General features: G+C 40.6%; 1 protein-coding gene across 1 annotated transcript in view; it reads left to right on the plus strand.

Moving 5' to 3' along the window:
* Positions 1-22,584, plus strand: part of CAP2 (cyclase associated actin cytoskeleton regulatory protein 2) — a 124,841-nt gene that overhangs the window by 99,873 nt on the left and 2,384 nt on the right. Inside the window, exons 8-12 of the mRNA XM_045551844.1 lie at positions 11,375-11,564; positions 12,601-12,776; positions 13,892-14,015; positions 14,119-14,201; positions 17,909-18,049. Coding sequence (XP_045407800.1) covers positions 11,375-11,564; positions 12,601-12,776; positions 13,892-14,015; positions 14,119-14,201; positions 17,909-18,049 — 714 coding nt within the window. The remainder of the gene's footprint in view (positions 1-11,374; positions 11,565-12,600; positions 12,777-13,891; positions 14,016-14,118; positions 14,202-17,908; positions 18,050-22,584) is intronic.

A 22,584-nucleotide genomic window follows, 5' to 3' on the forward strand; every position in this document is an offset into this window, starting at 1 on the left:
GGCTTTGTGTTAGGTGATTTTGCCTAACTGTAGTGTAATGGAAGTCTTCTGGCACATTTAAGGTAGGCCAGGCTAAGCTATGATGTTCAGTAGGTTAGGTGTAATTAAATACATTTGGGGGGAACATCTGTATAATTTATACACAATTTATACATCGGTATAAATCAAGAGAACCACAGGCATAGAAACACTAAGTTACTGGTTTACACGTGTTAATATAGACTGTGTATGTTACTCCCAGGCTGTTTTTGGGTCTAAAGCTGTTATTACATCTCCAAAGCAACTTTGTTTCTTGTTCCGTCTTTTGTTCATCTGCTGCCAAAGCTTAGATCTTTCCAGGTCATCAAAGGAATGACATACAGGGTCCACAGGAGGGTGGGAGGAGTGAGGAAGAGTGAAAACATCAGAAATCATTGACACAACCATGAGATTTGGGTTTTTAATGGCCTTTCCCAAGTATTTCTGTCTTGGGGATGAGGGTGTTTGGAGCTTTGCCTCTGAAGAAAACTGATCAAAATGGCCCCACGTTTCCTTCGTACTTGTGGGATCATCTTTTTATTTTGACTCATATAAGTACCAGTACTTTTATGCGAACATGAAATTTATAGTACTGTTCGATTCCCATAGATGAAATAGGAAATATTCCCCAAATTGACTTTTTAAAAATTATTATTAAACACATGCTTAAGGCTGGGCACGGTGGCTCACACCTGTAATCCTAGCACTCTGGGAGGCCGAGGCGGGTGGATCGTTTGAGCTCAGGAGTTCGAGACCAGCCTGAGCAAGAGCAAGACCCTGTCTCTACTAAAAATAGAAAGAAATGATCTGGACATCTAAAAATATATATAGAAAAAATTAGCCGGGCATGGTGGCGCATGCCTATAGTCACAGCTACTCGGGAGGCTTAGGCAGGAGGATTGCTTGAGCCCAGGAGTTTGAGGTTGCTGTGAGCTAGGCTGACACCATGGCACTCTAGCCCAGGCAACAAAGTGAGACTCTGTCTCAAAAAAAAAAAAACATGCTTAAAACATTACGTGAACTTCATGGTGGTACTATGAACAATTCTGTTTTCTTAGAAAGGCCCCCAGGAACTTTGTTTTCACTGGAAGAAGAAGTCTCAAAATTCTAAGAAGTGATAAAAATAAGAGAATAGAGATAAAAGTAATAAATTCATTTTGGCTTATACTTAACCTTGTACATGGTGGCCATCTGTTAGTTTATGTACAACCTTTTTTCTTGATTATTACAGTCTTCTAATGAAAGTATGATATAAATATGAATGTAAAATTTGCAAGGTCTTGTAGAAATTGACAGATTTGGAAATCTGTATCAATTTCCCTAAGTTATTGATCAAATCCGTATCTGTATCAATTTCACTAAGTTATTGGTCAAAATACATCTTGCAGAAAATAGAAAGAAATTAATTTTGACATAAAAAATATGAACAAACTGCAAATCATGACTCTGTGATATATTTTTTTGCTGCTAGGAAGACCGTCTGATTTATGTGTATAAAAGGTTAGTCTAATTCTGAAAGTGATAGTTCTTTCTTTTAATCACTCCCTCCTATTATGGTATACGAAAGATTTATCACTCTCATATTTTATGTGCCACATGGTACAAGACCATTTGAGATTCTTTATCTTTGGAAAAATTAATAAACAGCATTTTATAAAATGTCAAGCTGTAAAGCATTGTTAGTCTCTATATTTGTAGCACGAAGATGTAAGTGTACTTGTGATTTAAGTGGATTTGTGTTAAATTGCTTTTAAAGTGCATAGTTGGGCACATGTAAGTTATCACTGCTACCCAGAGATCATTACTGGTAAGGAAGGTGATTCATGGGTCAGGATGGTTCAGAGATGGACAACGTGACTGAGAAACAGAAAGGAGCTGTAAGTGTGTGTCCGTGAAGGGCTGTTGTGGGAAAGGTTAGTAAAGGAAGGGTGGGAGAGGGGTAAAATCCAAGAACAGCCCCACTGCATGTCAGCCACCTCATTTTGTGGCTTTCTCTACAATCTCCACAAATACTTAAAGATGGGTGGCTCAAAATATTACTACTCTAAGCTAGTTTTAGAGAAGAAACATCTTAGCAAAAGCTGCGTTGTGAGCAAGATAATCCACCTGTTCCAAGAGATGTCATGTGATATTTTGGCTTTCTTGGTCTCTGCTTTATAAAAAATTGGTAAAAACACTAATAGGTTTCCTGCTGTGTTCTTGGAGTTGGGGATCAATGTTACCTCCATACATTTCTCTCATGCTTAAACCAGCTCAATGCCTCCTCTTAGGATAAAGACACCACAAATCACCCAGGCCTGAACCACAGAAGCCTCTGGCCGCGGACCCCACTTTCCCAAGGACAGCTGCTCACTCTTTCCTTCCAGCCCCCAGCGTCCCCTGTTCCTGTGATGCATAATGCTTACCAAGTCGCATCTGCAGTTACTTATTTGTGCATGTGCCACCCCCACTAGATTATGAGCTTCTTAAAAAAACAGGACTTATGCCAGTTTCCTCCTCCTGAACCACATTCCCAGCAAGGCAGCACTCGGCACGTGTTTATTGAGTGGACAGATAAGCCCTAGTCATTCAATTGATTTTCAATCCATCTATTAGGAATTAGATTCTATTTAGACCAAATCATCTGCCACACTTATTGTTGTGTTTGAAAACTCTTTGAATTTAAAATGTGAAAGTTGAAAATTTCCAAACAATTGAATGATCTGAGACAGAAAATTGTAAATGCTAAACTTTTCATTGTAGCTATTTTTTTTAACTTAAGCAGATATATTTCACTGTTTGCTTAATTTTCTCACAAACAAATAAAACCTCTTTCTAAAAGTACCCTAATTAGGCCTACTTTCTATAAACTCAGAAATAATAGAGCAATTTTTATAGATTATTAGATCCAAATTTAGACTCTGTTTGAATTAACTGGATAATTAAGGCAGTGGTGTTTGTGGTATGGAGAAGAAGATAAAAGTGGGTTGTTAATTGCCACCAAGAAGGCAATGTGGAGATTTCATTTAAGAACTGGAAGTAATTTCCCATTCATAATGAAATCTAAATTCTAGAGTAATAAAATGACTAGTAATGATCTCAAGAAATAACATCTAATGAAAACGAATTTTGCCTGAGTGTGGTGATTCATGCCTGTAATCCCAGCACTTTGGGAGGCCAAGGCAGGAGGATTGCTTGAGGCCAGAAGTTTGAGACCAGCCTGAGCAACAAAGCATATGGTCCACTCATATTCAAAAATAACACAAATTTTTGACTTATCCATGGTTTCATAAAAGTTGCTCTAAAAAAAAATTGAAAGATAATCACAGCCAAACATGCATTTGAAAGAATGAGGATGTACCTTCACCACAAAAAAAAAAAGAAATGTCAAAGAGAAATGTCAGCAATATCAACTATCAGACTTAGTACTTAAGGACATTAGACATTTCATACTTGAAATGAAATCAGACATTTCATACTTAATAACCTAATTTTTATGAAACCATGGATACATCAAAAATTCATGTTATTTTTGAATATGAGTTCCATCGTGGAGCCAATGCAGGGCAGGCAGCTCGAAATATCAATGAAGTGTTTGGGAAGGATGTGGCTAATGAACGCACAGTACATCAATGGTTTAAGAAGTTCTGTTCTGGTGATTTTAATCTTGAAGATGACCCACGTGGGTGACCTGAGACCAAGGTGTATAATGATGAGCCAAACGCTGTAGTGGAAATGAATCTATCTCAACCCACATGTGAATTAACAGCAAGGTTTCACGTTATTATTCGAACCATATTGGACCATTTGGAACAAATGGGCTAGGTAAAGAAGCTGGATAGATGGGTTCCACATGAATTAAACAAGCTTCAGAAGAGAAATCGTCTCGAAGCTTGCCTTACTTTGCTGTTACAACATAAAGGTGAACCATTTCTATACCGTATTGTTATGTGTGATGAAAATGGATTCTTTTTGACAATTGCAAGCGTTAGGCACAATGGGTGGATAAAGATGAAGTGCAGAAACACAGTTCAAAACTGAATATTCATCAAAAAAAGCTAATGGTGTGTGTTTGGTGCTCTAGTGCTGGTATTATCCGCTACAGCTTCATGAAACCTGGTCAATCGATGACAGTGGATGTCTACTGCAACCAATTGAATGAAATGATGAGGATGCTTGCAATTAAGCAGCCGAGACTGGTCAACAGAGACAGGCCAATCCTCTTGCAAGACCACATGTCACCTAAAACAGTGCTGCTCAAACTAAAGAGGCTGTACTTGGAAACTCTCTGTCATCCACTGTATTCCCCAGGTGTTGCACCAACTGACTACTACTTCCTCCAGGCATTAAACCACTTCTTGCAAAGAAAACTATTCAATTCTCAACAAGCTATGGAAAACACATTTCACAATTTCATCTCCAGGTTTCTTCGATGCTGGCATAAACAAGCTACCTTTAAGATGGCAAAACTGTGTCCATAGTTTAGGCGCATACTTTGATTAACTGTACTGCTTCTTATTTGAGATACAATAAACTACAGTTTTGATTTGAAATGGGACATTTCATATTTAATGACCTAATATATCTAATATATGCAACCAAAAATTACAAAAAATTACTTTTCACATGCTGCATACAATGGTTTCATTATTTTATAGTTGCAGTTCATATACTTAAAAACAGAAGAGGCAGCTGTTCCCAGGGCAGTTGAAATTAACTTAGAGAAAGGGATTTGCAGTACAGTAATTTTTTTAAAGTCTTTGTGCCAAGAAAAAAAAGTATGTAATTCAAACATCTGCTCTCAAAATTAAAAGCCGCATTTTTAGGTTTTATGCTGTATTCTTGCCACATGAGTAAACTTTTGCACCCTGAATATGGCTAGTTAAAATCATAAATGTGCTGCTTTCCTTTTATTTAAGTTGTAACCCATTGTTACAATAACTTTAATAAAATGTATTTTTCAGTTGTTTAGAGCTCTAGATACTTAAGAGACTCATTACATCAACATAACAAAGTGGTTTTTGTTTGTTTGTTTGTTTTAATGCCCTGAATGTGCTAAGAACAAAGTGGGGTGGGTTTTTTTTAATTTTTTTTATTTCAGCATATTATGGGGGTACAAATGTTCAGGTTACATATATTGCCTTTGCCCCACCTGAGTCAGAGCTTTAAGCGTGACCATCCCCCAGAACAAAGTGGTTTTTTAAAAAAGCATTTGTGTGGTCATTGCAGTTAACTAAGGTTAAGTCTTTCTCTGTTCAGGTTCCAACACAGGATACATCCATTCAGTTCTCAACTTCACTTTCCTGTCTTTGTGACCTTGTGCAAGTCACAAAACATTGTAATCCTTTAGGTCTTGAGCTTTTAGATGGATGATTCTACACCGTAGAAATAAAATGAAAGTAATTAATTGTTAGGGTAAAACACACTGTGAAAGAATGTTAAGAAAAGCCTTCTTTTGAGAAGCACCAAAAATATTCAGATAGTTTCCAAGTAAGTGACATCTCTTGTTAAAGGCCTTTGTTTTTATTCCGCACGTGCAGATCTGAGTACAGAGCCTGTGTTTGAAGGAATGAATGCCATGTGCAGGCTAACTCTGTAGTTTCTCAAGACTTTCACTGGTAAATGGTAGGGAAGAGAACCTGTCATATGACATTCCTCTCGGGTTCCTGGGGCAGGTACTGTTAGTTCAGAGGCTCTTCCCAGCCCTTGTCCTTGGCACCTCCCAGACAAGTTTGTCCCTCCGGGGGCCGTCCTTCCACATCTCCAGACTGACCTAACTCAAACCGTGCAGGGTGCACAATCTGCCTTTGGCCAGTGCCCCCGTCTTCTGAGCCCCGCTGCCCCACAGTTGCCCACTGGGAACGAGAAGTAGTGGATCACTCGCTGGGCAACCGAGGCTACAGACCCTGATCTCACCCACTCTTTCTATCCAGTCTAGACAACCCCGCGCATTACCGCCGCCATGAGATTCTTTCTTTGAAAGGAAATCACACTGAGGGGCAGTGCCCTTTAATCTCTTGTCCCCAGGAGACGGGTCAGAACCCCATCCCAAAACAACTTGAGCACTAGACAGAGCATAGATCTGGGCACAAGTAGCTCATTACTAAAACCAGTGGATACTCAGGAAAACTTAACAAAGCAAGAGGCCAATTTCTAGAGCCAGGCCACAGAGTCATGACAAAACCAGCATCAAGGCCCATGACAAGTTGTCTGTTATTTGACATCCGTACTATGACTATATAATATTTAGATAACATATAAATAATGGCTACATAAGGCCAGCAGAAGAGCCCAGAGGAGAATGTTGTAAGGTCCCAGGGGTAAGAAGATTAGCATCTAAACTATGGCATAGTAATGGGGATGGTAAGGAATAGACAGTTGCAAGTGATGTCAAGCAGGTAGAAAGATAATATTTAGGGGCTGGACATGGTGGCTCACATCTGTAATCCTAGCACTTTGGAAGGCCAAGGTGGGGGCATCACTTGAGGCCAGAAGTTTGAGACCAGCCTGGGCAACATAGTGAGACCCTGTCTCCACAGAAATTTTAAAAATTAGCCAGGCACAGTGGCACATGTCTGTAGGCCTAGTTACTTGGGGTGCTGAGGAAAGAGGATGGATTGAGCCCGGGAGTTTGAGGCTGCAGTGAGCTATGATCACATACTGCACTCCAGCCTGAGAGAGAGTGAGACTCTGTCTCCTAAAAAAATAAACAACAAACCAGCATCAAGGATGACTTGATACTGAGGTCCTAGTGTCAAAGCCCAAGACATCTTATAACCCCATAGGATCAGGACTGATTACAGAGTCACTGTAGGAGCTCAGTCAGTTTGTAAGGCATTAGAAGGATGGAGTGAGGAGTAGTACAGGTAAAACTGAGTCACTGTGATTTTAATTTGCATTTCCCTGATAATTAGTGACATTGAGTATTTTTTTCATGTTTCTTGGCCATTTGTCTATCTTCTTTTGAAAAACTTCTGTTCATATCTTTTGCCCACTTTTTAATGGGGTTGTTTGTTTTATTCTTGCTGATTTATTTGAGTTCTTTGTAGATTCTGGATATTAGCCCTTTATTGGATGTATAGTTTGCAAATATTTTCTCCCATTCTGTAGGTTGTATATTTGTTCTGTTGACTATTTCCTTTGCTATGCAGAAGTTTTTTAATTTAATCAAGTCCCATTTATTTATTTTTGCTATTGCTGTAATTGCCTTTGGGGTCTTAGTCATAAATTCTTTGCCTAGGCTGATGTGTAGAAGAGTTTTTGCTACATTTTCACCTTACCCCTGGTGAGGTGGCTATTATTAAAAAGTCAAAAGACAAACAATACTCAAAAAACAATCTGCTGGTGTGGATGCAGTGAGGAAGGAATGCTTATACACTGTTGGTGGGACTGAAAATTAGCACAATCTCTATGGAAAACAGTATGGAGATTCCTCAACTAAAAGTAGACCTACCATTTGATCCAGCAATCCCACTGCTGAGTATCTACCCAAAGGAAAAGAAGTCATTTTATCAGAAAGACACCAGCACTCAAATGTTTATAGCAGCACAGTTCACAATCTCAAAGATGTAGAATCAACCTAAGTACCCATCAATTCATAAGTGGATTAACAAAATGTATATACACATAAATATATGTATATATACACACACCATGGAGTACTACTCAGCCATAAAAAGGAATGAATTGGCCTGGCACAGTGGCTCATGCCTGTAATCCTAGCACTCTGGGAGGCCAAGGCAGGAGGATTGCTTGAGCTTAGAGGTTCGAGACCAGCCTGAGCAAGAGTGAGACCTCATTTCTACAAAAAATAGAAAAATTAGCTGGATGTGGTGGCATCCACCTATAGTCCCAGCTAATCAGGAGACTGAGGCAGGAGGATAGCTTGAGCCCAGGAGGTGGAGATTACAGCAAGCTATGATGATGCCACTGCACTCTAGCCAGGGCAACAGAGCAAGACTCCATCTCAAAAATAAAAGGAATGAATTAATGTCTTTTGCAGCAATTTGGATGGAACTGGAGACCATTATACCAAGTGAAATGTCTCAGGAATGGAAAAACAGACACCACATGTGCTCTCTAATAATTTGGACCTATCAATGGAAATACATGGGCACAGGGAGAAGTAAAAGTCATTGGAAATCAAGAAGGGGGCAGGGGAGAGGGAAGGGATAAAAACCTACCTAACAGGTATAATGAACACCATTCGGGTGATGGGCACACTGACTTAAGCATTATGAAAGCTATCCACATAACAAAAATATTTGGAGCCCCTTAATATTTTGAAATTTTAAAAAAACAGAGCCAGATTATTGCACCACCTCCCAATACTTTAGTCATGTGCATTCTAGCCACAGGCTTGAGAGCAACACTGCATATGTGTGAAAGTAGCCCGCACCTCTGGTTCTTTGATTTGACTAATGACTATTTAAAACCAAAAAAAAATCTAAATATAGCATAAAGGATTTCCCTGAAGAAGGCTTTAGAATCAGGCAGATATGTGATTGGATGTCTTTACCATTGACTGGCCATTTAATGGGGAATTGAAACAGCCTTTCTGACTTCCTGCTTTACTTTCTGTTAAAGAGGGATTTCAATACACTCCTAGCAATATGTTTTGATGATTTAAGATTAATGTCAGCACATAGGAAAGGGTGGTTGTTCCCAAACTTGTCTGCACATTGGAATCACCTAGGGAGCTTCAAAAAATACAGATGCCTGTGTCCCCCCCTCCACCCTACCCCAAGGAATATTTCTGTAACATGGCCTGGACTTTGGGATTTTTAACAGATCCCCAGATGCTTCTAATGTTCAGACAAGTTTGGGAACTCCTAGCATAGAGCCTGTCATATATTAAGCATTAAATATCTATTGATTAGCTGGGCATGGTGGTGCATGCCTGTAATCCCAGCTACTTGGGAGGCTGAGGTGGGAGGATTACTTGAGCCCAGGAGTTCAAGGCTGCAGTGAGCTATGATCGGACCATTGCACTCCAGCCTGGGTGACAGAGCACGATCTTGTCTCAAAAAAAAAAATTTTTTTTTAATATCTGTTGATCTGTTGAATGAATGAATGAATGAAAATGCTCAGAGCCTGGTCCGAACTATACTTTCCACAGTCCCTGACTCCCTTCCCATCCCTGACCATCTGTTTTTTATTGGGATGCCTGAAGACTTAGCGTCAGGCTGTGGTTCCAGTCGGTGTGGCTGGCACTCGTGGCCAGGCACATATGAGAATGCAGAAAGCTCTGGTGTCACGTGCTGTACTATCCTACAGAAAGAGAAGAGGAGAGAGAGGCAAAGATAAGTTACTCTGCAAGGGGCAGCCCATGGAGATCCAGTTAAGGGAATGTCTACTCAGTTTGATTTCGAGTCCGCTGTACAGTAAAGCCCCTGAATGCTAATTGAAAAGTAACCTTGGAAACAAGAGCCTGGTATTGTGCACTCCCTGGGGCTGATACAGGAACGAGCCAGGACGTACAAAGGATTAGTCCAAGGCAGAGTTTCAACGGGTCCTGATTTCCCTTATTTTTTAGCTTTTATTTTCAACATTGGTAGCAGTAAATCCTTTGTCTGGTGTTCCTGGGTCAGCCATCTGAATGTATCAAAGTTCCAAGAAGTTGAATATGTGGCTTATTCGTTTCAATGTCCTTTAAGGGCTCTTGGAGAGAGGCTCTGAATTCTGAGAGCGAGGGAGACATCTAAATCATTCTAAGAGTTAGAAGCGAGCACTTTCTCCCCTTTCCACAAAATGAGAGGACATTAGAGCCTCAGAGTTTCAGATATTGGGGGAGGGGATCTGTCCCTTCACCGACTACATGAGTTATGGCGTGTCTGTGAGTAAAAGTAATACTTTGTGATTCTCAGTGTCTGTCACTGAGGACTGGTATATTATTTGATATACAAAGCTTATATTATATGGTCTTTATGATTCAGAGCAAATTCTCAAATTTCACCCAAGTGACATAATAGAAAACATTGACGATACAGGGAAAAAATTGGTCAGTCCCAAGAACTGTGAAATCCTTTTCTACTTGACCCGAGAATCCTGATGGAGTCAGGCTGGTCTTCCTTAGAAACAAAAACTGTCACAAATTGTATCTTCAGGAGATGAGCTTTCCAGCCTGCTGAGTTTTTAAAGACATGCATTCTGAATAAGAGAATCATCTTTTATTTTCAGCATGATTCTACACCTAATAAGAATTACGTAAGTACTTTGAAAATAGCTTGTTTTTTTTTTTCAACTGAAAACAACAGATTAAAACTTTCTGATTCTGATACTTCATAATACTGAGTTGTTTATAACAATAAGGATATGTTGTGTTTGTTAACATTTAGCACTTAAATCATGTTTTACCTTTTATATTTGGTATTGAAAATATATATGTCTAAGTCACAATTCCATCACTATCAAATTTTTTAAGTTTCCTGACTACTGAAGTAGCTTGTAATTGAATTAGCTTACAATTCCTCATAGGTATACAGTTCTACTTGAGGGTTTAAAAGTAACATGATATATATCCCAAGTTTGTTGTGTATGTGTGTTTCTATCCTACCAGTTTTAAGCTCTTTGAGAATGTCATCTGTGGGGTCCTTTTAAAACATTAAATCCCTCTCTTGTCCATTGCCTTTTATTGCTATTTGAATTAGTTAGATCTTCATATTGAAAACAAAGAGAAAATAAGAGTAAGCTTGGGTCTTGCTCAGGAAGAATCTTATTTTCAGTTGGTCCACGCATAACCAGCATTTGATGAACTGTCACATGGGTCCTGAGCCCTCATCACCTTTGGGTTTGACAAGCATCCAGGTCGCATATGGTCCTTGTTTGAGGGTCAGGTGGAGGCATGCATATTTGGAAAATGAGTTCCAGAGAGTTTCTGTGTGTTTCTTTTTAGCTGCTCAAAAGGGTTCTAAAACATCTAATAACCATTGAATATTTTTCACCTCTCTCTCGTTTTCTCTGTCCCATTGGTTGCTATGGCTTCCGTTGTCTAAAAAGACCTAATCTTTCTATTAATTGGATCACTTTTTTCTTATGATTCTAAATTGGCCAACGCCCAGTTTCATTCATGTCTGAGCCTTAGACATGAACTTGTGACTACGGCTTTGTTTGCCTCTGAGCTGGCAGTGAGGCTCCTGGCCCTGCAGATTCTACTGACGGGGTGGTATAGCCAAGTCATGCTCCGTGCTCCCAAGGCAGATCCCCCATGGTTCAGGTCCTCCCACACAGATCCATGATGCACAGGTGTGCCCTCTGGGAGCCTTTGGTGAGGTCTGAACCCTACTCCTTCATCGACAGCAGGTTCTGGGTCACTCAGGCAAAATCCCAGCAAGGGCCGCAGTCTCAATGCGACACTCTCCGTCTTCTGTCTTCACAGGGTCCTGTAGCGTCTGCAGTATCAGCATTTTCAGTCCTCTCCTCTGGGCCTGGCTTTCCTCCACCCCCTCCTCCTCCACCTCCTCCAGGGCCACCTCCCCTTTTCGAGAATGAAGGCAGAAAAGAGGAGTCCTCTCCTTCACGCTCCGCTTTATTCGCCCAGCTTAACCAGGGAGAAGCAATCACGAAAGGTGAGAAAACAAGACCTTGAAGCTGCCTCCCTTTCCCTCTGGCTCCAGGCACACAGAGCCCCAGAGCCCCAGGGATGGGCACATCATTCCATCCTGTCCCCAGCTCACGGCGGGGGGGAGGCCGCTGCCAGGAAGGCAGGAGCCTCAGTATTCTTCATGTCCAGGCAGGTGGGCTCAGGAGGCCACTGCACAGACCAGAAAGCACTCAGAGACTCTGAGTTCTAAGTGGACCACTGTGCTGTGGCATCACTTCTGCCCCGGAAGCTTCTGCGGCATCCTCTACAACCCAGGCAACAAGAGCAAGTGAAATAAAAATGGCAAACACAAGCACCTCTGTCCTGAAACAGTGTACAGGCTTGTCAAAGAATTATATCATTGAACTGTCTTTGTTCTCATGGTGAATGGTTAATTTTTTTAAAAAATCATACATTTACAATATATCAGGATCAGGAGCACATGCATTCTAAACCATATAGTTATGTTGCCAGAAACTTTGTGTACATGTATTTTTGCATTGCACAGGGGATAGGAATTACGGTGTCAATGTCCCTCTATACTGGGCTGGGAGCTAAGAACCCAAAATTCTAAATTTTTCTCTGGTTCCAACTGGCTTCACTGTCCCCTCTGAAACTAATTTGCAAAGTAAAGAACTGGACTTTTGACACTAAAGTTGATTCCATATTCTAATATGTACCCACTGGAATGCCCTAACCTTTTAGGCTATGTCTGTCAAACGCTTTAGCCATAAGAAAAGAATTTTTGGTGAGGTAGTTTGGTCTTTGTAGGATTTTTTATCTATCATCTTATCTCCTGAAGGGAGCACTTCCTCAAGTTAAAAAATACTTACGGTGCTTCTGTCAACTCTAAACTTATACAGGACTCAGGCTCTGCATCCTAACCTTGAGAAAGCACTAGACTCTTCTGAAAATAGCATTACCAAAAGTTTTTGTGCTCTTTGCATCGTGGTGATCTAGCAAGTTCGGAACATTTCCCTGTGCATACAAAGGAAATTATGTCCTTGTGTGTGTTCCCCTAGGGCTCCGGCATGTCACAGATGACCAGAAGACATACAAGAATCCCAGCCTGCGGGCTCAAGGAGGGCAAGCACGCTCTCCAACCAAAAGCCACACTCCAAGTCCCACATCTCCCAAATCTCATCCTTCTCAGAAACATGCTCCTGTGTTCGAGCTGGAAGGAAAGAAATGGAGAGTGGTGAGTGAAGCCCTTTAACCTTTATCCCTGACACGCTCCAACGAAAGAGTCAACAGCTAAACCATTTACCAAGGTCTTAAGGGTCTAAGGTCGTAAGAGGTGACAGGTAAAAACCACTTGCTAGAATACATATGAGGGTGTTTTTGAATGCTTCCGTAAGCTTTATTTGTTTTCACTAGTTCTCATTCTTTTCTTCAACTTTAAAAAATATTTTTAAATGATGGTAAGATACACGTAACATGAAATTGACCATTAGCCAAGTTTAAGTGTATAGTTCGGTGGCGTTAAGTCCATTTACGCTGTTGTGCAACCATCATCACCACCCATGCACAGAACTCCTTTCATCTTGCAGAACCAAAACTCGGTGCCATTAAACAATATTCCCCTCCCCGCAACTCCTGGCAATTACCATTCTAATTTCTGTCTCTATTTATTTGACTACTCTTCCGATAAGCTTTTAACCAGGCAGCGAGAGAAACCATTAACATGGGGAACCGGGGACTCTGTGGCCCCTCTTGATCTGCTGCGGGATGTTTCGCTGAGTCCCACACATGCAGGCACTGATGTAACTGCACCTTGCTGCTGCCACCTGCCACCGCCAGGTGTGCAAGCAGGACATAAACGCTTCGATGGGAGTGAAAACTGGTGTCCCCTGCCAATCCAGGGGGCTTCCCCAAAGATTAAGATCCAAAGTCCCTGGAAAGGTTGTCATGGCCTGGAAACACACTTAAACCATTGTTATGATCCTTCACCAGCCTGTTTGCCCAACTCCTGTTTGACACAGCAGATTTTGCCACGGCATCAAGTCTAGACTCAGCATCAGTGTCTCCACAAAAAGCTCTCACATCCCTGCCCAGGCCCCCATCCACTAGCCCGGTGCCTGGTACCTGATGTTTAGGAAGGAACACTGACCTGCTTCTAAGCAGCGATTCCATCCGTTCCCATCGTTTCAAGGACAGGGTGAGACCTGTGGTTTCATTTGGAAGGAGATGGCTCTGAAAGAAAGAACATATCATCCAGATGTAATTCATGCTGAACTCCGTAGTAATTTCAGTGTGCCGTGGATGCAGTTTGTATATCTTTATATTTAATATTTGTGTCCAATTTAATTTTAGGAGTACCAGGAGGACAGAAATGACCTTGTGATTTCAGAAACTGAGCTGAAACAAGTGGCTTACATTTTCAAATGCGACAAATCGACTCTCCAGATAAAAGGGAAAGTGAACTCCATTATAATTGGTAGGGCAGAACTATGACTCTGTAATTGACATGTGAGTTGTTTTGTATAAATATGCTCTGTGTATTTAGTGGAGTTTGTTTTTGGGTTTTTTTTTTCTTTTAGACAACTGTCAAAAGTTTGCCCTGGTGTTTGACAATGTGGTGGGCATTGTAGAAGTGATCAACTCTAAGGACATTCAAATCCAGGTAAGTGGCCCTTCCAGCCACACTCTGCCCTGGCCATGGCTTTGCACAGACCATCCATTATGCCTGCAAGGAGGGCCCCATTATTCTCCATGTCCACCTAAAAAACTCCTAGTCCCATTCCCTCTAAATACAGCTCTGTTATCACCTCCTCTGTGAAGCCCTATCTTATCTCTTAGACAGTGTTAGCTCCTACTTTTCAATCTCTTATAATACCCCCCATTTTGTGCTCCAATTACTTATTGGCTTACCATCTCTAGTTCAAGGACAGCTAACTGTATCTTTATAGCCCCAGAAAGGTACGCAGTACCTGTACACACTAGGCGTCCAATAAATGTTTGATGAGTGCATGAATCAGTTAATGCATGAATAAAAATACTAAGAGATTCTCCTAGCGTAATAGCAGCACCCCAAAGAGAACATTATTCCCCCCTCAGGAAAAATTGGTCCTGGATAAGGAAGAAGGAAAGTTTTTCTAAAGAATCAGTAAAATAATCAGAAAAGTAGAATTGGAACTGAATTTGCAAAACATAAGAAAAATCTGTATTCCTCTAGTAATTCTGATTTAGCCAAATGAGATTTTTACCATACAGCAAAAACTAAAGGAGTTCTTACCTTTGGCCAACTATAACTTCTATTTTTGATTACACTCTTTTAATATTGTTAATTACCATTTACCATCTGATATTTTTAAATAGTGCTTGTTAAAATTGGAGTCCAGTTTTATAGCTCTTTCTCTTTTGCTCTACTGGGCTTTTCACAACTGACACTTTTAACCAGAGTACACTTCATTGTACATTTTACATTTTGCTAACTGTCATTTAAGAAGTTGGTTTTGCTGATCCGCTGAATGGAAATAGCCCCGACTTGGCATCGTGAGGCCTGGACACTGGAGCCAGCCCCACCCTCACCTGCGTGTGCACTTGGCCAATTCATCTCTGTGCCGACTTCCCTGTCCTGAAGCACAGGAAGGTTAGCTGTGTGATTTTAAGGTCCTCTCCAGCCCAAATTCTAAGCACTCTTGCCACAGACTCTCTATGGATGCGTTTATTTCTTACACAAAATATTCAATTCTAGTTCCATATGTTCTCTTCAGTGCCTCTAGGTAAATCCCCTTCTTCTTGACCTTTCTGCCTCCACTTTTTCATAAATTCCATTCCTTGATGGAAGACCATTTAAAAGAAAACAACCAAATGATTTCCCACAGACATATGTCCTATTATTACCTTCACTCTGCAAACAGGGAAATTTGACCATCCTCGGGGCACCTCTAGATTCTAACATGTGAGTTATTGGCCTGAGGCCACCTAGCATGGAACATGCATTCATTCATTTGTTCATTCTTGCATATATCTATTGAACATGTCTGATATCCCAGGCATTGTTCTTGGCACTAAAAATAGCACTGAGCAAATGAGACAAAGATTCTTGTCCACGTGAAGCTTATATTCTGGCAACACTATCTCCCAATTTAGTATTTCTGATCACCACATTTATCCATTTAATAACACTACTTTTCCCAAAGTATTATGCATGAAAATTTTAAAGAAATCACTCATCATCAGAAAAAGCCCAAGGATGATTATGGTTCATAGAAACCTAATAATGAATCCACACACACTCTCTGAAGAGCTGTTTTGGATAGTGGAAGTTCGTATGTAAAGATCCAGGCTTTCTCCCACTTCATATTATTTTTTAATTTAAAAAAAACACAAAAGACTAGAAATAACAGTGAAGTAATATTCTATGGCAGAGATGCATATTTAGCCATAATGATTGCAATCATAGTGTGTTACAATTGAAACCTATCTTGGAAATAATCTAATTTATCACACACACCTTAATTTTAGAGAGTTTATTGTTTATTTCAAGCTCCTTTTTATTCTTCCAGAAATGGGATTGGGGAGCAATTATGAAACCATATTTAAGGAGTGAGCATTATTTTTTTACCATAAGTACATCACATACAAAATACAAAACCAGGTGAATTAAATCTAAAACATGAAACCATGAGGAAAGTAAAAGTTCTAAATATGCTTCAAATTTCTGGAGGGAGAAAAAAATTCAAGCTATGTGCATAAGGTATACATGAAACATAAATGAATGTCCTGTGTAGACTTGGATCTCATCCTCAAGATATCTTGTTATGTATGTGCAAATATTCCAAAAACTGAAAAAAAAATCTGAAATCCAAAACACTCTGGTCCCAAGCATTTCAGATAAGGGATATTCAATCTGTGTTGCCTTTTCAGATACATAGGGTATTTCAGCATTTTTAACATAATATAACAATATATAACATAAATATAAATAAAATGTATTAACATAATGTATTCCCACTATATCTCATAAACCACCTAAGACTCACTAACTACCCCTTTTCCTTTACTAGCCTGGTGTTCTATAGTTCTGGTCAGTATGTAACTGCTCCTCATCATTGTAAAAATACCTAATCTAGAAATTACCAAAACATTCCCTCATCCAGCCTTCAAAATAAAAAACAACAAAAATTAAAAAATAGAAATTACTGAAACATGACTGCTGACACATTCTTAAAATATAGATATATGTACAGTGTTAATATTATATTTATGGCACACCTCTATGCTTACCTGACCTTGAACTACCTCTGCCTTTTTTTTTTTTTTTTTTTTGCACTGGGACTCAATTCCAATTCAGTGTCCAGTTTCTGTGGAGAGAGGAGAGAAAACAGAGAACCAGGGTGACCTGGCTAGACTCCCTCCAAGGAATTCTTTACATCACTTGCACCATCAACAGGAGTTGCTCCTTTGGTTTGCAATCCAGCCTTTTCTTCAGGGTGAAAAAGGAGATGTCCTTATCGCTTTAATTACCATTAGAAGAAGGAAAATTATAGAGTTGTAATATGGTCTTTGGGGGAACAGTCTGCCCTTATGGAGATTTTGGGGTGGTGTCTGAAAACTGATTGTTGGAAGAGAAATTTAAAACTGATCAGAATTTTTATAGCACTTAGACATTTATAAACAATACCTGAGAATCGCCTCCTCTTGCATATGGTCCTGTTTATCTATATAATGAGTGTCCTGAGCCGAGCCCCCAGTTTTGGCTCTTGAAATGAATCCATTTAAAATACCTAGACACACACCTCATTTAAGCCTCAAATTCAGCCGGTGAGATTTTTATCCAGCAAAGGACTTACGTGAAAAGAATAGCAGTGTTTCTTACTCAGTCTTAGTTAAGTTCAGGAAAAATCTACTTCGTTTTTACTCAACAATAATTTTACTCATAAATGACAATATTAGCACTTGTTTTAATCCAAGTTTTATAGAGATTTGTTAGAACTAAAATTTTGAGCAAATGAAAGCAATGCATCTTGTTTCCTTTATCATGAAATCAAATATATGTTTCAAATCCACTGACTAGGTCGTGAGGCTTTTTCTGAACATCTAGCTGCTGTTTCCAAATGAATCCCTTAGTTTTGTCTCAGGAAAGAGACCCTGAGGTTTGAGAATCCCCTTGTGTGGTCCTTTCATTCTGTCCCCAAATGACACCTATCCTATTCAGCCTGGAGACTTTGCCATTAACCAGCCTCCCCAGTTCTGACCCAGTGAATCCCAATGCTTGCTTAAGCCCAAGCTAAAACCAAGAGGAATCTAGATCGTGTTTATTTGGGGACATCATGATTTCTGTTCCTTTTCTTTGGTCCCAGATTTTTTTTTTTTCTATTTTAGGTAATGGGAAGAGTGCCAACAATTTCCATTAATAAGACAGAAGGTTGCCACATATACCTCAGCGAAGACGCATTAGACTGTGCGATTGTGAGTGCTAAGTCATCTGAAATGAATATACTTATCCCTCAGGATGGTGATTATGTAAGTACCTTTCAAAAGGCTGTCAAGAATTTTTCTTGAGCCTTCGTTATTAACATTCTTAGAGATTGATTAATCAACTACCAACCTGTGAACTTTATTTGTAGAGTAATTCACAGGCAGAAGAGGAATTCAGGGAGCTGCCTTCTATGTCTCTTCCCTCCTGTTAGCTCCTTTTATTTATTTATTTATTTATTTATTTATTTTTTGAGACAGAGTCTCACTCTGTTCCCCAGACTAGAGTGCTGTGGCATCAGCCTATCTCACAGCAACCTCAAACTCCTGGGCTCAAGCAATCCTCCTGCCTCAGCCTCCCAAGTAGCTGGGACTACAGACATGCGCCACCATGCCCGGCTACTTTTTTCTGTATATATTTTTAGTTGTCCAGCTAAGTTCTTTCTATTTTTAGTAGAGATGGGGTCTCGCTCTTGCTCAGGCTGGTCTTGAACTCCTGACCTCTAGCGATCCTCCTGCCTCAGCCTCCCAGAGTGCTAGGACTACAGACATGAGCCACCGTGCCTGGCCAGCTCCTTTTATTTTTATTTCAGAATATTGCAGGAGTACAAATGTTTTGTTTACATAAATTGCTTTTGTACCATTTGAGTCAAAGTTGTAAGTGTGCCCATCACCCAGATAGTGTGCATTGTACCCATTAGGTGTGAATTTACCCATCCCCTCCTCCCCCCTCCCACCTGCTTGATTTCTGATGAGTGTTACTTCCATATGTACACATAAGTGGTTGATCAGTTAATTCCAGTTTAATGATGAGTACATGTAGTGTTTGTTTTTCCATTCTTGTGATACTTCACGTAGAAGAATGGGCTCCTGTTCCATCCAGGTTAATACAAGAGGTATTATTAGTTCACCATTTTTTTATGGCTGAGTAGAACTCCATGGTATACATATACCACATTATATTAATCCACTCATGTATTGATGGGCACTTGGGCTGTTTCCATGTCTTTGCAATTGTGAATTGTGCTGCTATAAACATTTGAGTGCAAGTGTCTTTTTTATAAAATGGCTTTTTTTCCTTTGGGTAGATACTGAGTAGTGGGATTGCTAGATCAAATGGTAGGTCGACTTTTAGTTCTTTGAGGTGTCTCCATACTACTTTACATAGAGGTTGCGCTAGTTTGCAGTCCCACCAACAGTGTATGAGTGTTCCTATCTCTCTGCATCCACACCAACATTTGCTATTTTGGGACTTTTTGATAAAAGCCATTCTCACTGGTGTTAAGTGATACCTCATTGTGGTTTTGATTTGCATTTCCCTGATTAGAGATGTTGAGCATATTTTCTTATGTTTGTTGGCCATTAGTCTATCTTCTTTCGAAAAGTTTCTGTTCATGTCTTTTGCCCGCTTCTTAATGGAGTTCTTTTGTTTTTTTCTTGCTGATTTGCTTGAGTTCTTTGTAGATTCTGATTATTAGCCCTTTATCATATGTATAGCATGCAAATATTTTCTCTCATTCTGTAGGTTGTCTATTCACTCTAATGATTGTTTCCTTGGCTGTGCAGAAGTGTTTTTTTTTTTTATTTCAGGAAATTATGAGGGTATAAACATTTTGGTTACCTGTTATGACTTTGCCACCTCCCAACCATGATTTGAGACGTGCCCTTCTCCCCCCATAAGGCTCACTGCATCCATTAGTTGTGAGTTTACCCACCCCCAACCCCCCTACCCCCAAAGAATATTACTACTGTGTGAGCACCTTAGTGTTGATCAGTCAGTGCCAGTTTGATATCGAGTACATGTGGTGCCTATTCTTCCATTCTTGTGATACCTCACTTCGGAGGATGGGCTCAAGCTCTATCCAGGAAAATACAAGAGGTGCTAGATCACCATCTTTTCTTATAATGGAGTAGTATTCCATTGTATACATATACCAAATTTTAATAATCCACTCATGGATTGACAGGCACTTGAGTTGTTTCCACATCCTTGCTATAGTGAATTGTGCTTCCATAAACATTCAAGTGCAGATGTCTTTATTATAGAATGACTTTTGTTCCTTTGGGTAGATGCCTAATAGTGCTATTGCTGGATCAAATGGTAGTTCTACTTATAGCTCTTTGAGGTATCTCCAAATTCTTTTCCACACAAGTTGCACTAATTTGCAGTCCCACCAGCAGTGTAAGAGTGTTCCTATCTCTCCACATCCACACAAGCATTTGTTGCTTTGGGATTCTTTGATAAAGGCCAATCTTACTGGAGTTAGGTGATATCTCATTGTGGTTTGGATTTGCATTTCCCTAATGATTAGAGATGTTGAGCAATTTTTTTTAATTTGATCAGGTCCCACTTATTTGTCTTTGTTGTTGCTGTGATTGCTTTTGGGGTCTTCTTCATAAATTCTTTTCCTAGGCCAATGTCTATAAGAATTTTTCCAACATTTTCTTCTTGACTGCTCACTTTTGGATTTGAGATTCTCCAGGCAGTATATAAATAATTACCTTAAAGGGCTAACTTTTATCAAATAGCATGCATCTGAGTTCCCACTATGTAGGACTAAATATTTTCCTTTGCTCTGGTGGAGGTAAACAGGAAAGAGGGAGAAATGCTTTAGGGAAAAAATTGGAGGGAGGAGAGGGGACAATAAGCAGACTTATTTTTGCAGGTGTACTTAAGTCAGAGGTTCTCAGGCTCAACGTAAGAATCAGCTAGGAAGCTTGATGGAAATGCCAACTCCCAAACCCTGCACCTGGAGGTTGCATTTGGGAGGCTTGGATGGAGTGAGACACCCAGGAATCTGGATCTTTAACAGGCGTCCCAGGTGATTCTAATGCCATCTGTCCATCCTACAGCTCTTCTGAGAAACAATAGCCTAAGTGGTTTTGCCACTGTTTATTTTCCTTGTTTCCTCTCCCCAACAAAGCAGCTTCTAAAAGAAGCATGCACATATCCTATTCGCACATTGAAAAGGGAGTATAAATAAATACATTTTCTGAATCATGAAGTGTGACGGATCTGCTCATTGTTGCTACTCGGAAGGAGGGAAATAAGTAGAGATAATTCCCTCTGAGTCTAACCACGCAGGGAGTCAGTGAACCAGGGAAGGACGGGAGAAACTGTTAACTTAGCAGGCACACCTTTGGAAGAGGACCCCTGTCAGCCTGTGGGGTCGATCGCCCACATCTGCACAGCAGTCGACATGCAGGTTGATCTTAAGCAGACAACAGGACTGCTGCCGTGTTCTCCCTTCCTCATCACTAAGTCCCTCAGCTCTGCCCAGCTATGTTCCATCTATGGCAGCATAGAATTCATCATTTCAGTTTAAAAAACAAAACTCTGCAAGCCTCAGGCCATGGTTCACTACTAGGTGTATGGACAGCCTAACTAGAAAGAATCCCCATGCTAGAACAAAGTCCCTTCTTGAGCTCTCCACCTAAAACAACAACTACTGAAGAGCTAAAGCCAATACAGAACAGCTTCAGCATGGGAGGGCCAAAAATTGGGGTGAGCCCTGGCCTTGGCGGCTGTTTAAGCAGAAGGCTCAGCTGCGTGGCACTGGGTGTGCTAAGACAGCACTGGGGCCTGGGTGAGTACTCCAGACTGACGAAGCCACAACCCTTGGGTGTGGGACCAGGCATCTGTAGTTGCTAAAGCTTCCCAGGTGATTCCAATGTGGACCCAACATTGAGATCCACTGGCCTAAAGGATGAGTATAGATGAAAACCTGAGCTTTTATGCTGAAAAATTAAGAGTTTGCCTCTGTAGCTAAATTACCTGTGGCCTCAGTCCTTGGCCCTCTTTATGGGTTTTCAGTTAAAGGAGGCAGGGAACAATAGAGAGGACCTGCCATGGGCATTGTAATGTGGGAAGGGATGGTGGGGATGCTTCATGCTGAAAGAAATCAGCCTCCCAGAGAAGATCCGTCATCATATTACTACACACCTCTCTGCCAAAAACAGATTGGGGGCGGCTGTCGTGCAGTGGCTGTCACAGAGGTGCCTTCGCTCTGGAGCACTCGCTACTTGGCCTATTGTTTAAGAAGAAACACCAAGCCTCATTTACTCATCAAGAAGAGCACAGAAGGTGTATTGTCTACACAGACACATGCACATTAGTTTATTGAGATTGTGGCTTTTTTACTTCCTTTTAAGATTTTTCCATTGCAGATCTCACTCAAGGAGAATTCATTACTCATGATAGCAGGGGCCTTCTCTTTAAAATAAATAAATCCCTTCTTTCCAAAGAAACAGTTGGATTCGGCCGGAGCAGTGGCTCACGGCTGTAATCCTAGCACTCTGGGAGGCCGAGGCGGGAGGATCGCTCAAGGTCAGGAGTTCAAGACCAGCCTGAGCAAGAGCGAGACCCCTTCTCTACTAAAAATGGGAAGAAATTATCTGGACAACTAAAGATATATAGAAAAAAGTAGCCGGGTATGGTGGCACGTGCCTGTAGTCCCAGCTACTTACGTGGGAGGCTGAGGCAGGAGGATTGCTCGAGCCCAGGAGTTTGAGGTTGCTATGAGCTAGGGTGACGCCACAGCACTCTAGCCAGGGCAAAAGAGACTCTGTCTCAAAAAAAGAAA

Source organism: Lemur catta, chromosome 5 (genome assembly GCF_020740605.2).
Source record: "Lemur catta isolate mLemCat1 chromosome 5, mLemCat1.pri, whole genome shotgun sequence".
In the NCBI taxonomy this organism is placed as follows: domain Eukaryota; kingdom Metazoa; phylum Chordata; class Mammalia; order Primates; family Lemuridae; genus Lemur; species Lemur catta.